Source organism: Falco peregrinus, chromosome 2 (genome assembly GCF_023634155.1).
Source record: "Falco peregrinus isolate bFalPer1 chromosome 2, bFalPer1.pri, whole genome shotgun sequence".
In the NCBI taxonomy this organism is placed as follows: Eukaryota; Metazoa; Chordata; class Aves; order Falconiformes; family Falconidae; genus Falco; species Falco peregrinus.
The window spans coordinates 111,407,130-111,419,864 of record NC_073722.1 but is presented as its reverse complement, the minus strand read 5'-3'; the positions used below and the strand labels follow the sequence as shown (position 1 = coordinate 111,419,864).

Here is a 12,735-nt window from a genome sequence, read left to right as displayed (position 1 = left end):
CTTTGCTGTTTTAAAAATCCTTTGGCAATTGTACATGGACCTAAACTCACTAGAGGCTAACCTTCTGCAGGCTAGACATGCTACCTGTCAAAGCTTTCTTTTGCTTACTCCTTCCAAATACATTACTGCCTGTAAATATGAACCTGGGCAGATCCTCAGAACTCTTTTCCTCCTCCTTCTTGGACTGTTTTACTGTTAGCACTTATTTGTTCCTTTACACGTGCAGTTGTTAAGTATTCCTTCTCCTGAAAGGCGAAATTATCAGATTTAAGGATCTGAGGTATCATCTGTGGATAAAGGCTTCTTTGCACAGAACAAGAACTCCAAAAAATAGAAAGACACAGTTCTGAACTGTGAAGATTCAAAGTAGCCTTTGCTACAGTTCTTAAAAACATCTACAAGATTGTAGCTTGTTAACTTCTAGACTTATCTGTCTGCCAGAAGAACAAAGAGAATAGTTCACGACAATGTGAAGAAGCACAGGAAAAAGCCACGCTCATTAGAAATCATATCCTTTTCAAAATCAAATCTGTCCGCAATCTGGCTGATCCACTTGGAGATCCTTCAGCTTCTTTTCCTGTAACCATTTCGTTAATAAACTTTTTTTGTAAATTCTTGAAAGAAAAGATAAGGAGACACCTATTACCTTCCCTTCCCACATTTTGTTAAATAACTCAAAAATTCTAGGTCATTAAATAAGCATAGAGTTGGCCCACTTCTTTGCTGGCTTTTTTTCCTTTACGTTAATCATTTCAATATGCTCTCAGAAGGAAGAGGCTTCAGACTTGACAGTGGGTTTACAGTCTGTAGAGACAACATGCAGCTCTTTGAAACTAAGCAAGAGCACGTCCCCTTTCAGCCCACTGCGCTGTGGAATCAGGGGTGGCCCAAGTGTGACAGAATCCAGAATCCACTCCTTCCTCTGCAGTTACAAGAAAAGAGCAAAACTGATACTGGCAGTTTATTGATTGCACTCTCCAATAAATAATAAATAATGCAATTAAGAAAGAAGTGTGGTTATGTGCCTATTTTAAAATATGCATTTATATGTAAACACCAGGAAGCCCCGAGCCTCTAGGCAATTCATCTGTGCAGTCCTCTGGGTAATAAAATTCCTTATGAACAGGGACAGCTAAAGCCCAAAGGCTGTGTGTATCAGCTCAGGAGCAAACAGTTTTGAGTTAGACTTACTGATCCTGTATTAGCAAAAAAATCTTTAATTTATACAAGACTGATTTGATGTTCATCTAGGAGCAAAAGATTATGTGTGAAGACAGGAGGGCTGATACAATATTCTTAATTCTTTTTGCAAATTTCTTGCAAAATGAGTGTGTTGAAGAATCATCATGTACTTTCATAAAGAGCTATTCAAGTTCCCCAATTTAAGAACAAGCACAGGGCAAATTCTCCTTCTTGCTTAAATGTGGGGACAAGAAATTAGGAAATGCAGCAAGTTAAACATGAATGAAAGCTATTACTAAGTGTTGGAATAGGTGCCAATTTATGGAAAATATTCTTACATTTTTAAACCCTCTGCAAGCTAAGCTAACGTTATTTTCTGGGGTTTGTGTGGGCAGATCTTAATAAGTACATGCAGAAATTGCATTGGAAAACCTCTATAAATATCACAGGTAATTATGCACCTATAACTATTGCATTTTGATGCTTTCACCTGAGCGCACAATATTCTGAAAGAAATTATGATCAACTGGGGAGGGGAAGGAACACTCATGAGAACAAATGAAGGAAAAAAATAGACCTTCTGCTTCCAGAAAAATTAGTATTTGCTGCCACATGCACTTTTGGAGGGGCTTTTGTTTTTAATAGACATATTCACACAGGAACAGCCGACTACAAAATCTGGAATGCATGAATAACTCAAGACTACTATACTGTTACATGCTGCATTGAAATGAGAACAGAGATGCTGTACGAATGAAAATGATTTGCCTGTGCTTTTCCCCATGGATTATACTAGGGAGGCAGTTGTTTGTACTGGTAATTAAAGATAATCCAAGCTGACACTGTGTTCCAAAGTGTCCATTTTGGGAAATGATAAGGTTCTTTGAGATGGTCAAAGCAGCTTTGAAGGATCCAGTGATAGGCAGAAATTCAAGGCTCCTTTCTTCATTCCAAAAAATCAAAATATTTTGGTTTCTCAAGAGTGTGTCCAAAACAGTTTCTTTCCTTTTCATTCCTCTTCAGCCTCATTTGGCCTGCAAAAACTTTTCAGAACACTAATGAGCGAGACCTTTGTTTCATGCTAGCTAACCTGTTTGGCATGCAAGGCCCCAATAATGGGAAGAATGCAAACTAATCGAAGTAAACAGGCTGTGTATCCAGTGTGTGCCTTGATTGGTACAAACACAATCCAAATTCACTCTCCCTAAAGGAAAGCAGGAACCTAGGCAAACAGGGTATCTGCCTTCAGAACATGTCAGGAACTTCCACAAAAGAACCAACATCATGTAATATTTAGAAGAACATTGACTGCCTCATATTTTATAAAATTAAATTTCACTACTGTACAGCCAGAGTTGCAGTCTATTTCCACTCACTTCTAAACCTGTGGTTTCAGCAATTACCTTCCAGTGTTAGAAGTAAAAATCATTTACATGAGAAGGCAAAGGGAGAAAAAGCCAGAAAAAAAGAGGAATTACTAAGGTTATAAACCAGTCTGATGAAAACTTGCAATTCATGAAATACTCAAGCACTCTGGGCTGAATTAGATTTGTAACTAGTTGTTTCTTTTGATCTGTCCATTATGGTTTTGTTTATGTGCAATATATATTTGCATGCGTCTACTGTATTGCAAGTAGTGAGTGAAAGTTAACAGTTTAAGAAGCTAATTGAAATTTCATACAATTTCTACCATCTCACTAATATCAAGAAGTGACTGAACAATGTCTGTGACCTCCTGTGTGGTGGGAGGAGCTGGTGAGTCAGCAGGTACAGGTTTCTGTGTTCCTCATAAAAGGCTGCCTGGGAGTCTTTCCACCTTGTATTAAATTGCACTCTTCTTTCTTGTGGGAATAACGAAAACTTGCATTGAGTGACACAGGAAAATGTTACAGGGAAAATGCAATGATATCAGGAAACAGAGATCAAGCAGCTTAAACCTAGTACTTTTTATAAAACAATTTTTACAAAATGTTAAGAAAAGCAGAGCAATGTGAAGGAAAGGGAAGAAGGAAGAATTCCGTTCCAATGACAGCATCAAATATTCCTGCGTTATGTGCAACCTAGACATTGCAGCACTGATCTGTGTGACTAGTGAAACAAAAGAAAGAAAGAGAGACCATAGAAATTGTGCTGGTTGGTGTGTTCTCCAGGTCTAGCCTGAGTAACTTTCAGAAAATGGAATATAAAAGTAGTTTTCGAAAATGAATCTTGGGCCCAGTGAGGTTTAATGTATGCCAGGAAAACAAACAAGAGGATTTTTTCACAAACCTGATACTTAACCTATGCTGCAAGACCCCCCCTTGGGTTTCTCTGGGCTATAAAATATGTTAAATCCCTGTTTTACAGCTTTACTGTACAAACAAAAAGTTTGCTATTTGGCCAGCAAAAATTTGTCCCGAGCAGGTGTGGAAGACAGCCACAGGGCAGCTTTTCAAGGACATTTCTGTAAGATCTAGTGTCAGAAGTTTTCCAGTGGGCAGGGCTGGGGCAGAGGGGCATGTGAGACCCCCTGTCTCCCCCCTATGAGAGATAACAATATCCTGGGCCTCCAGGGCTGCCTCACAGCCTCCTCTGCCTTTTAACTACAAAGCACAAAGGTTTCTCAAATCATCCAAATGCCTGTCCCTGCCTTCAGATCCAAATGTTGAGCCATTTTCTACAGTATGAAATCCTACAATTAGGTTGCAAAATATTCTGAAGCAATCAAGCAAAGTCAGCATCAGGGAGGATGTGCCTCCTTCATTTTTTGTATTAGCTTGGAGAAGGGAAAGATCGAATTCCAAACTCTTTTAGAATAATTCTTTCTCTCCCCAAGATGCCTCATGTAAAAGGAAAACAGCTGGCTAGACCCTGGGACTTCATTTTTTAGAGGCATTCTCTCTCACATGGGCAGATCTAGCACAGCTGTGGGAAGGAAGATGCCAGAGTTCCTGAGCTAAGAGATCAAAAATGTAGTTGGTCACACCATGTAAGTTCTGCCAAACAGTGTTCACAAGGCAAATGCCTGACATCCTATACTAAATACCAAAGATAACTGAAGAACAAACTAGAGAACATCCAACGAAATTATCAGGTAAAAGATTTGATAGACAGAAGGAAGTATTTTTTCACACAACACATAATTAAATTGTAGAACTCCTAACTCAATTGTGGAACTCACTGGTACAGGGTATTATGGGGGCAAAAGTACAAATATATATAGTTCTAAGAGTAGTTAACTAAATTCATGGAGGACAGATCCTTTGGTCAACATGGTCTGACCACAACACATGGGTCATGAAGTCTCTAAACTTATCTGCAGGAAGCGTGCAGATATGCCAGGAAAAGTATGTGCCTATATTTCTCTTACGTTCTCCTGCGCGTCTGCTCTGCGGTACTAACAGGACACGGAGCTGGACAGACCAGAGGGTCTGGCCCTGCACAGCTTTATGACGTTCTGAAGAGATGAGGAAAGCTGATTTTTGCAGTCAGATCGGCAACTTAAACAGGAGGCTGGTAGGAGAAATCTTAAATGGCTGAACTGTGCAGTGGGAGGAAGACAGGTGTGAGGGGTATGGAAGACAATGCTGGTAAACCAGCTTGAATTAATATTAAGCTATCAATTAGTGAACAGAACTAGGAGTTTATTTTACATATTCAGTTTACCAGGACTCAGAATAGGACATGGAAGTAAGAAAATATATCTTTTCATAGCAATAAAAAGAGATGGCATGATGAATCCCTGACATGTCCACAAGCCAGTCCCCCATTCAATAAATGTTAAACGGGAAGAGAGACTGACATACGATTCTCATAACCTTTTCTGAGCCAAGGGAGCCTGCATTCCTTAAAGCTCTGTGTACACTGCTAAATTTCAAACTGATTTTTTAAGTTTGGAAAGACTGTTTGTCTGTAACAGGATTTGTCTGTCTCCAAGGGACGCTAAGGCTTTAGCTTAGAACTGCCTGACACAGGTGGGAGAATTCTGAAGCATACACACAGTACTTTTAAACACTATATGTACTCATAAATGTGGGGAGAGGTATGATCTTTTACTCTTTATGGATTAAAATGTCATTTGAATAATTCCTGTTATTTGGTATTTTAAGGCAGCTATGTCCAGAGAAACTCAGTAGCAGCAAGTGGACTCATACAACAACCATCCTCTTCACAATAAAAAAGTCAGCTGTCACATACAGCTAATGCTACTGTAACTCAGTGCGCACGTTTAACGCATGAAAAACCACAAAACTTCAAGAGCAGAACAGTTTCAGTGTGTTGCAGGTAAGTCTTAAACTACATACCTCCTTGCTGCCTGTATTAGTACCCCTCCCGGTATCAGATTTCCTAAACCAATAGAGGTTAGAATAAGTGACAGATCTTCTAAGAAACTAGATACAATATGGGAAAGGGCTGTTGGCAACAGAGGAAAAAGCGTTCCTCCTTCTGAAGCAGAACAAAAGTTGTGCCTTGCTATGACGCTCACAAATGTTATGCAAATGGAAGGAGTATCTTTCAGCTGGGGAGGGGAATCAGTATCAAGCCATTGATGTTTCTGGTTTGTAATAAGCCTGTAGGTCTGTTTATTCAAACACTGATGTACTGCTAACTGTTTCCAGACAAATTACTATCTCAGATAATTTGCTTCTACTTAGCTAAACTTTCTCTAGAGTTTATACTGGATAAAACATAATTTGTGTCTTTCTTAAAGTGATGCCTACCTCTGGTGAAGACTACTCTGTTTCAGTCATGTTCTGCTTTACAACTGGCTACATTTCAGTAGTGAGTGAAATGCATTATTCTATATCTAAGTATGTTAGTTGATTAAGAGCTTTTAAAAGAGATTTAAAAGTGAGGACCATAGAAATGCCGGTGTTCAAATTCCAACACACAGAAATGAGATTATTAAAAACGTATGTTCACTTTTAAAAAAGTATGTAGAGAAAAAGAGACCCAGTAAAATGCTGCGCAGGCACTCTGAAACATTATTTTCAGACAATGTACAAAAATATGGGACTTACCATGCAAAATGTCTGAATCATCTTCTACAAAATCAATATCTCTCAAATCCCATTCAGCATAGTTGTCAAACTCCTGTTCAGAGGTGATTAATAAATTATCACTAAATAGCATTAAAAAATTGGTACTGAGTTTCAGCACATGTAGAAGTACTGAACACAGAGATATTTACTCATACACAGTTGTACAAGGTTCCATCCCTGAGCAACATACATCACAGCGGAGCTTTAACTAGGGAATGTATAATATGCACCCCCATGGCTGGAACTGGAACAGGGTGCTGCGACAGGATAATGAGAATTAATCAGGTAATCTCCATGACTCCCACACTGTGGTGGAAATTCTGCTCAAATGTACAAAAACAACAAGCCCCTATATGGCTGAATTCATTACTTCATGTACAGGAGCTTGTTTTGCAACAGGAACTGGGGCCCTGGGCCCACAGCTAAAACCATGGAAAACAATGCAGGTCTTTCAAGTGATCTTTGGATCTGGCTCATATGTGCTTCTCTAAGGCAAATGAAATAGAAGCATGCTGAAGCTGACCCCTTTTGCTAAGCATCTAATTCACAACATCTAGTTCGCTTACATAAGAGCCATTCATTACTGGACATCTGGTGGTAGCAGCATGCCGCACAGCCCATGCACACAAAGCCCTGACTCACAGGTTGCCTGCTAGCAGCTTTGCAAGCCTGCAGCGCCACCTCTGTAATTAAATCCTTGGTTTAATCACTCTGTCTTGTCCTCTTCTGATGTTCTTTATACGAAGAGTAGAGACTTAGAGGCAGGGGCAAACAAGTGCGCGTTTGCTGATCTTGCATTCAGTAGCAAATTTAAAATAATGGGAGGAGAGAGAGTCTCACCTCAACAAAGTCAGCTCTCGCTGGCATGTACCCAGCCATATCCCTGGAGAGCAAGGAATCAAAAGTCGGCCGTGGGGGATCATCAGCAGCTGAAAAAATAAAGGGTTTTAGTGGTTGTGTAGGGCTTGGGCTCTTTTAACAACCTGTAAATACGTGTTTCTCTTGCAGGAAAAGCAGGAATAATTAGCTGAAGAAAAAACACCTGATTGGGCATTTATTCATTCAGAAAAAGACTGTGTTCATCTAGAGAAAAAAATGCAATAATCTGAGATCTTCGTAGTATTCTCGAAAGTCAAACACAGAAATTCAAGGTAATAAATAGGTTATAAAATGTAAACTCTACATTTCAGAGCTCAGTGTCCCCCTGGTAAACCTCTGCAGATCACTCGGACTCAGCGTGCAGGTTCTTTTAGTTAATAGCAACGGGGGTGTTAAATCTGCCATCTTTTGGGTGCCATTTACAGAGGGATGCAATTAAAGCTATACAACTCCAGATTTTTACAGCCCTTCCCAACTGAGGAGCTCAGAGTTTTACAGACAATAATGAACCGAGGTTCACAGCACACTTGTGAACGAGCTAAACATTATAAGTCCCATGCTATAAATAAAGCAAGCTGAGGCACAGAGAATTTGTCTTGGCCCAGGTCACATAAAAAAATCAATGACAGCCAGGGACGGAACCAAAATTGTCTGCTTTAGCCCTAACCACTGTATTGTTCAATTTAAACCTCCAGATACCCAGCAATCTTATTACCCAGCCGTTCTGGGGAGCTTTATAATGGAACAGCTGCTAGACTGGGGGAATTCTAAAGATGTTAAATTTAAGGAAAACTGGAAATTTGTTAAGTTGCTGAAATTTAGCATACGCTTTTTAAAAGGCAGAGGTGTGAAATCAGCATAGTTTAAAGAGTAATTTTATGATAAATCACATCAGCGGTTAGGCCCAGTACACAGTGGATAATCAGATGAATGTTTTACAGGTAGAAATCCCTTCCCAGTTACCATTGCTACGCGGGGACTGGACAAGAAAAGTAATCGCTCCAGCATCAGGGTGAGAACCAACACTGGTATTTACCATGGCGGACACGCTGTTATGTCATGCCACATATGAAGCAGCTTTGAGGTAGCTTGTCCTTTAAATGACTATGTGCATCCAGGCTTTTGCTGTGGTGATTTCTGTGAGTGACCGTTTCTACTGGCTGTGCAGGAACTTCAGGTTCATCAGAACCTGCTGTTTGTATCTGACCTCTCTGTTCCCTCCCTTCTCCCACTGAACTGGCAGTCTTGCCTATTTGATACACCAATGATTTAATACGTTGTGAAGAAAACTCTACTACTAACGTTATCGAAGTTAGCCATTGGAACAAGCTCTCCTTTTGGGAATGAAAGCAAACTGCACATGCACCGCCTTTCTCCAAAGGCTGCTCATTCCCAGTTTGGAAGAGCAGAGACCTTGTGGGGAAGCTCCCTGTATGTGCTAGTGGGCAGGGGATACTCACGGTGGAAAGGAATGGCTGTTTCGCTGTGCTGCGCCTCCTCTGCCTGCTTCAGGTTCAGTAATGTTGATGCAAACAAGGGATTGTTGATAAAGTGTTTCATATAATGTTTCTCACATTCCTCCTTGGATTTTGTACACATCTGGTTGGCCACGTCCTGCCTGAAGTGGGGAGAGGGGGAGGCTTAATATGAAGAACACAGACATGGTTTTTTGTTGTAAAAAAAAAAAAGAGGGTTTTTTTTTTTCCTTTCTCTAGTGGTAAAAGATAATTTTGGACAAGAGACTGATTGCATTGTGTGCAGAGAACTGATATGCAATGATGTCTGAATTCACATTTTGTGTACTAACACTGAGCCAATACTTAAAAGTTCGATACAGCGCTAGGGAGCACTTTTCTGGTGGTCACAAGCAACACAGTTCACTGTCTTTACATAAGAAACTCCCTGGCTGATGGAATGTACCAAACTTTTTATATGTTTGAAAATTTAGTATTGTTATTTAAGAGCTTTTTATACATTTGACTAACTCCAGGTAATGGTAAATTCTATAGTCCGGAATCACATTCTGCTTCTCCACTTTCTCTTGTGATTTTAACTGGATAGTGGTTTCCCCTTTCGTGTAGTGAAATAGTTGTACGAAACACATTCTAGAAATCTTTGCCAAACTTTCTTGGAAAAGTGGTTGACTAGAAATATGAAGTGTTTTGTCTTAATAAAATGGTTGTGTAAGTTGAGGACTTAAAAAAAAAAGTTAATCCACCAGCAGCAATCATTTTAATTTCTGTTAAACTAAAAACTGGATGCAAGGGATTCCAGGAAGAAAAATCAGTTTTTCCTTTATTTGGTAAAGGCTGAAAAAAGCCAAGTGTTTAAGGAAAAAGTTAAAATTACTTGTATTGTTAAGTAGGGCGAAGTGTACTAGACATACTTGCAGAACACAACTGCAACCAGTTTTCAGTCTTAATGATGACAGCAAGGTACACGTGAAATCTCACAGTTCTGTTTCAGAGAAGTCTGGAGTCCTGTACTTTTAATACAGCTATTTTTTCATGAAGGGGAAGAGAAATAACTCATGACTACAGATCTCCTTCATTTAGAAATGCATAAAAATCCTGTATCAACTACAGAAATGAACAGAACATAATGCAAAAATACTAAATACTTCCAGTGTTCTATCCTAAATATGACAGAGAAGCAGGGAACCTCCAAAAATAACAATACCTAGCTAGTCAACTGTAAGCAAGCCAAAACCACACAAGGTAAGAAATTCTGTAGTTAGTTTTTACATAGGAGTAAACTGAGGCACAAATAATCTTGTGCAACAGTCGAGCTCCTTCAAAACCCAGTGATTTTACTGTGAACTGAGGGAACTTTGTACTTTACTGGAGGCGCCCTGCATCTCACAAGAAGCCTTTAATAATTTCATTGTATATCTAACTGCAGATTTGAAAACAGAATCTGCTACCCGAGTCTTCCACTTCAGCTGCTAAATTAGTGTCTCACCCACAACAAGTCACTGAACATTCAATGTGCACTGATGTATTAAACGTTAAGATCCAGTGAAATGAAAGGAGAAACTACCCATCATTCACTGAAGTTGGCTGAACCACTAAATTCTCACCAGTTTCCAAATCCACAGTCCATCACAGCTTCTAGGAGAGCCATTTCCTCTTGAGCTGTCCAGTTAGGATCCAAGACAGGGAAATCGGAAGTCTAGAGAAGAAAAAAGCAAATCAAACTGCTGTGATCCTCTTTTATAATCCACCACACCAAGAGCAAAGAAGTTCTAAACTACAGGGCAACACCGTATATAATACAGGTAGTTTTAAACTTCTACTATGTCCCATGAAATCTGATCAAAGAATTGTTGCATTATTTAGGGCACTGGATCAACTACAGTAAAAACTAGTTTGTCACTGCCGATCTGATATACTGTTACATGTTGTATCCACCAGCTGTAATTCAACAATGTTACGCTACGAAACACAGTAAAAATTATGGAAGACTTTAAAATGATTAATTTTGGGGAAGAAAAAACAAGAATAAAGAAAAAAGTTGATTCACATGTTTAAAGAACTGGAAGTCCCATGAGACACATTTTGCTACCTAGGCACAAGTAAAAAATGTAGCTTTAAATGTCTCCACTACTCCATTATGTTCCAGGTGGATATTCTTCTTTGTTCTCAAGGAAGACTTTTTCATTTTTTTAATAGATTTAAACCTCTGAATCAAAGAATTGTTATCACTTAATTTTTCAGTGTAATATTAGTAAACGAGGGCCTAACTCCTGGGAAGTTATGAAAGCTCAAGATGGAGTAGGTGTTTTCTAAAAGGAATATTTACCATTATCTCATAAGTGTGATCACTTTGATGTTTCTTGTATTCAAATCCTCGTGTGAAACACTGTAGAACAAAAGATTAGCATTATGTTAGTCTCAGTGCTGTCCTGAAAATATTTTAACTGTTCCCTTTTTTTCCTTTTATTCTCTGACTGCTGGATATCCAAAACTGACCACCTGATATGCTGAAAAAGATATTCAACTTTTCTGATTTAATTTTAGAAAAAACATAAAATGGTAGAAGAATCTCTGTTAAAACTGCATTAATTCTGTCTTTGTATCTTGCTTGTCTTTTGCACCAAGACATAACTCCTGTGAATTGACATACTTTTTTGTTAAGTATTTATGGCAAAGTTAGGCAGGTGAAAGAAACTTGGTGGTATGTTTTAAAGTGGATTGTTCCAGGAAGAGAGCACAGAGCATTTTGTAGGTATTGAAAACACAGTTCCCCTTTAATCTTGGTTCTCTGTTTAAAAACCACCAGCATTGTTTGTGGCTATTTTCAACAGTTCAATTTCTGTTTTTTTTAAGTACAGATAAATGAACAAACATATACCCAATATGGTTTTGTGTATTTTGTACATCTCTGAGCACAAAGCTAAGCTCCTTTTTCGGTTTTAGAGGTTACTGCCATTTTTTAATCATAAATAATGCAAACTTATATATTTAATAATCAAAACTAGCACTACTTTCTGTGGTTATCAGATCACACATAATTTTTAAAGAACTGTATCTGGTCACAATTATTGTCAATATTGCAAATTTTCCTCAAATTTCCTTTTCCATTTGAGAGGGGGAAAGAAAGTGTAGGGACAGGGAAAGGGTGTTTTTTGACGGCTTTTCTTTTCCATGCCATAAAAAACCCAACAGAAACAATACCTCTCTAGACGTGCAGCAGCATGCTCCGTTACACAGCCAGGCTGACTGCATGTCTTTAGGTAGCTTTGGCTGCCTTCACAAAGACCTCCTTCAGCTGCTTATGCCTTAATTCTTCAGCCTCCAACATTTTCTTTGTCATTTCCCTGTCCCTGAGCAAATAAGTGTGTTGATACAAGTTTACAGAGACCAGTTATTAATGTGTTTATGGAACAGCTTGGCACCAGACAGGCCTTTGATGAGTTTCTCAAAGAAATTAATGCCTATGCTTTTATCCTTGCACTCACCTGCAAACATAGGAGGAAGGGAGGAGGCCCACACTCAGCGCACTTAACGTAAGGCTCCGTGAGGTACGAAGAGCAACCTCGGCACGGAGGCTTATCAAAAGGGTCATCTGCAAAGCCAAAAGTAAATCTTATGCAACACAAACAAGGCACTGGTTCTGCAATCACCTAAATTCACTTGTGCCCAGTCATTTTAAGGGAACTCAACTATATACAACCTCTTTCCTACTGCAGATTCTCCAAATACCTCTTACAAAAGTTCCTTGTTCAGCTAGAGTTGCAAGAGAGAGGCTGGCACTGCATCCCTTCTAGACCTGATACACTGAGGGCTAAACCTAAACTTGTGCAACGGACTCAAAGGAAAATCTTCTCTGTAGCAGCCTCCTGGTACAACGCAGCAAGCTGCGCTAGCTGTCTGGTTTGATCCTGTGCCCGTGCTCATCTTCTGCATCACAGACCAGCCCCAGGACCTTATTTGCGGTGAACACTGCACAGACTGCTGCAGTCTCCCATCCATCCACCTCAAGCTTGACTCGTAAAGCATATTGCTGTGGTTGCAAAGGCATCAGCAAGATTGTTCTGTAACCCGTCCAAACCTCAGACTCTACTCAGATTGCTGACCAAGGAATGAAACACTGCTCTGCAAGTTTTTCTTATTTTGTTCATTACAAAGTAGTCAAAATAAATAGACTGTCA

The 12,735-nt window shown here is 39.4% G+C and overlaps 1 protein-coding gene across 5 annotated transcripts in view; it reads right to left on the bottom strand.

Annotated features, from left to right (window-relative positions):
- The window catches only part of TADA2A (transcriptional adaptor 2A), a 31,978-nt gene that overhangs the window by 11,949 nt on the left and 7,294 nt on the right, over positions 1-12,735 (bottom strand). For all 5 annotated transcript variants that reach the window (XR_008745733.1, XM_055795461.1, XM_055795462.1 and 2 more), the window contains exons 3-8: positions 12,043-12,149; positions 10,884-10,943; positions 10,162-10,253; positions 8,543-8,700; positions 7,044-7,132; positions 6,183-6,255 (exon numbers count right to left, since the gene is read on the bottom strand). Coding sequence is in view for 4 of the 5 variants with exons in the window: in XM_055795461.1 (XP_055651436.1) it covers positions 6,183-6,255; positions 7,044-7,132; positions 8,543-8,700; positions 10,162-10,253; positions 10,884-10,943; positions 12,043-12,149 (579 nt within the window). In the remaining variant the exon portion in view is untranslated. The remainder of the gene's footprint in view (positions 1-6,182; positions 6,256-7,043; positions 7,133-8,542; positions 8,701-10,161; positions 10,254-10,883; positions 10,944-12,042; positions 12,150-12,735) is intronic.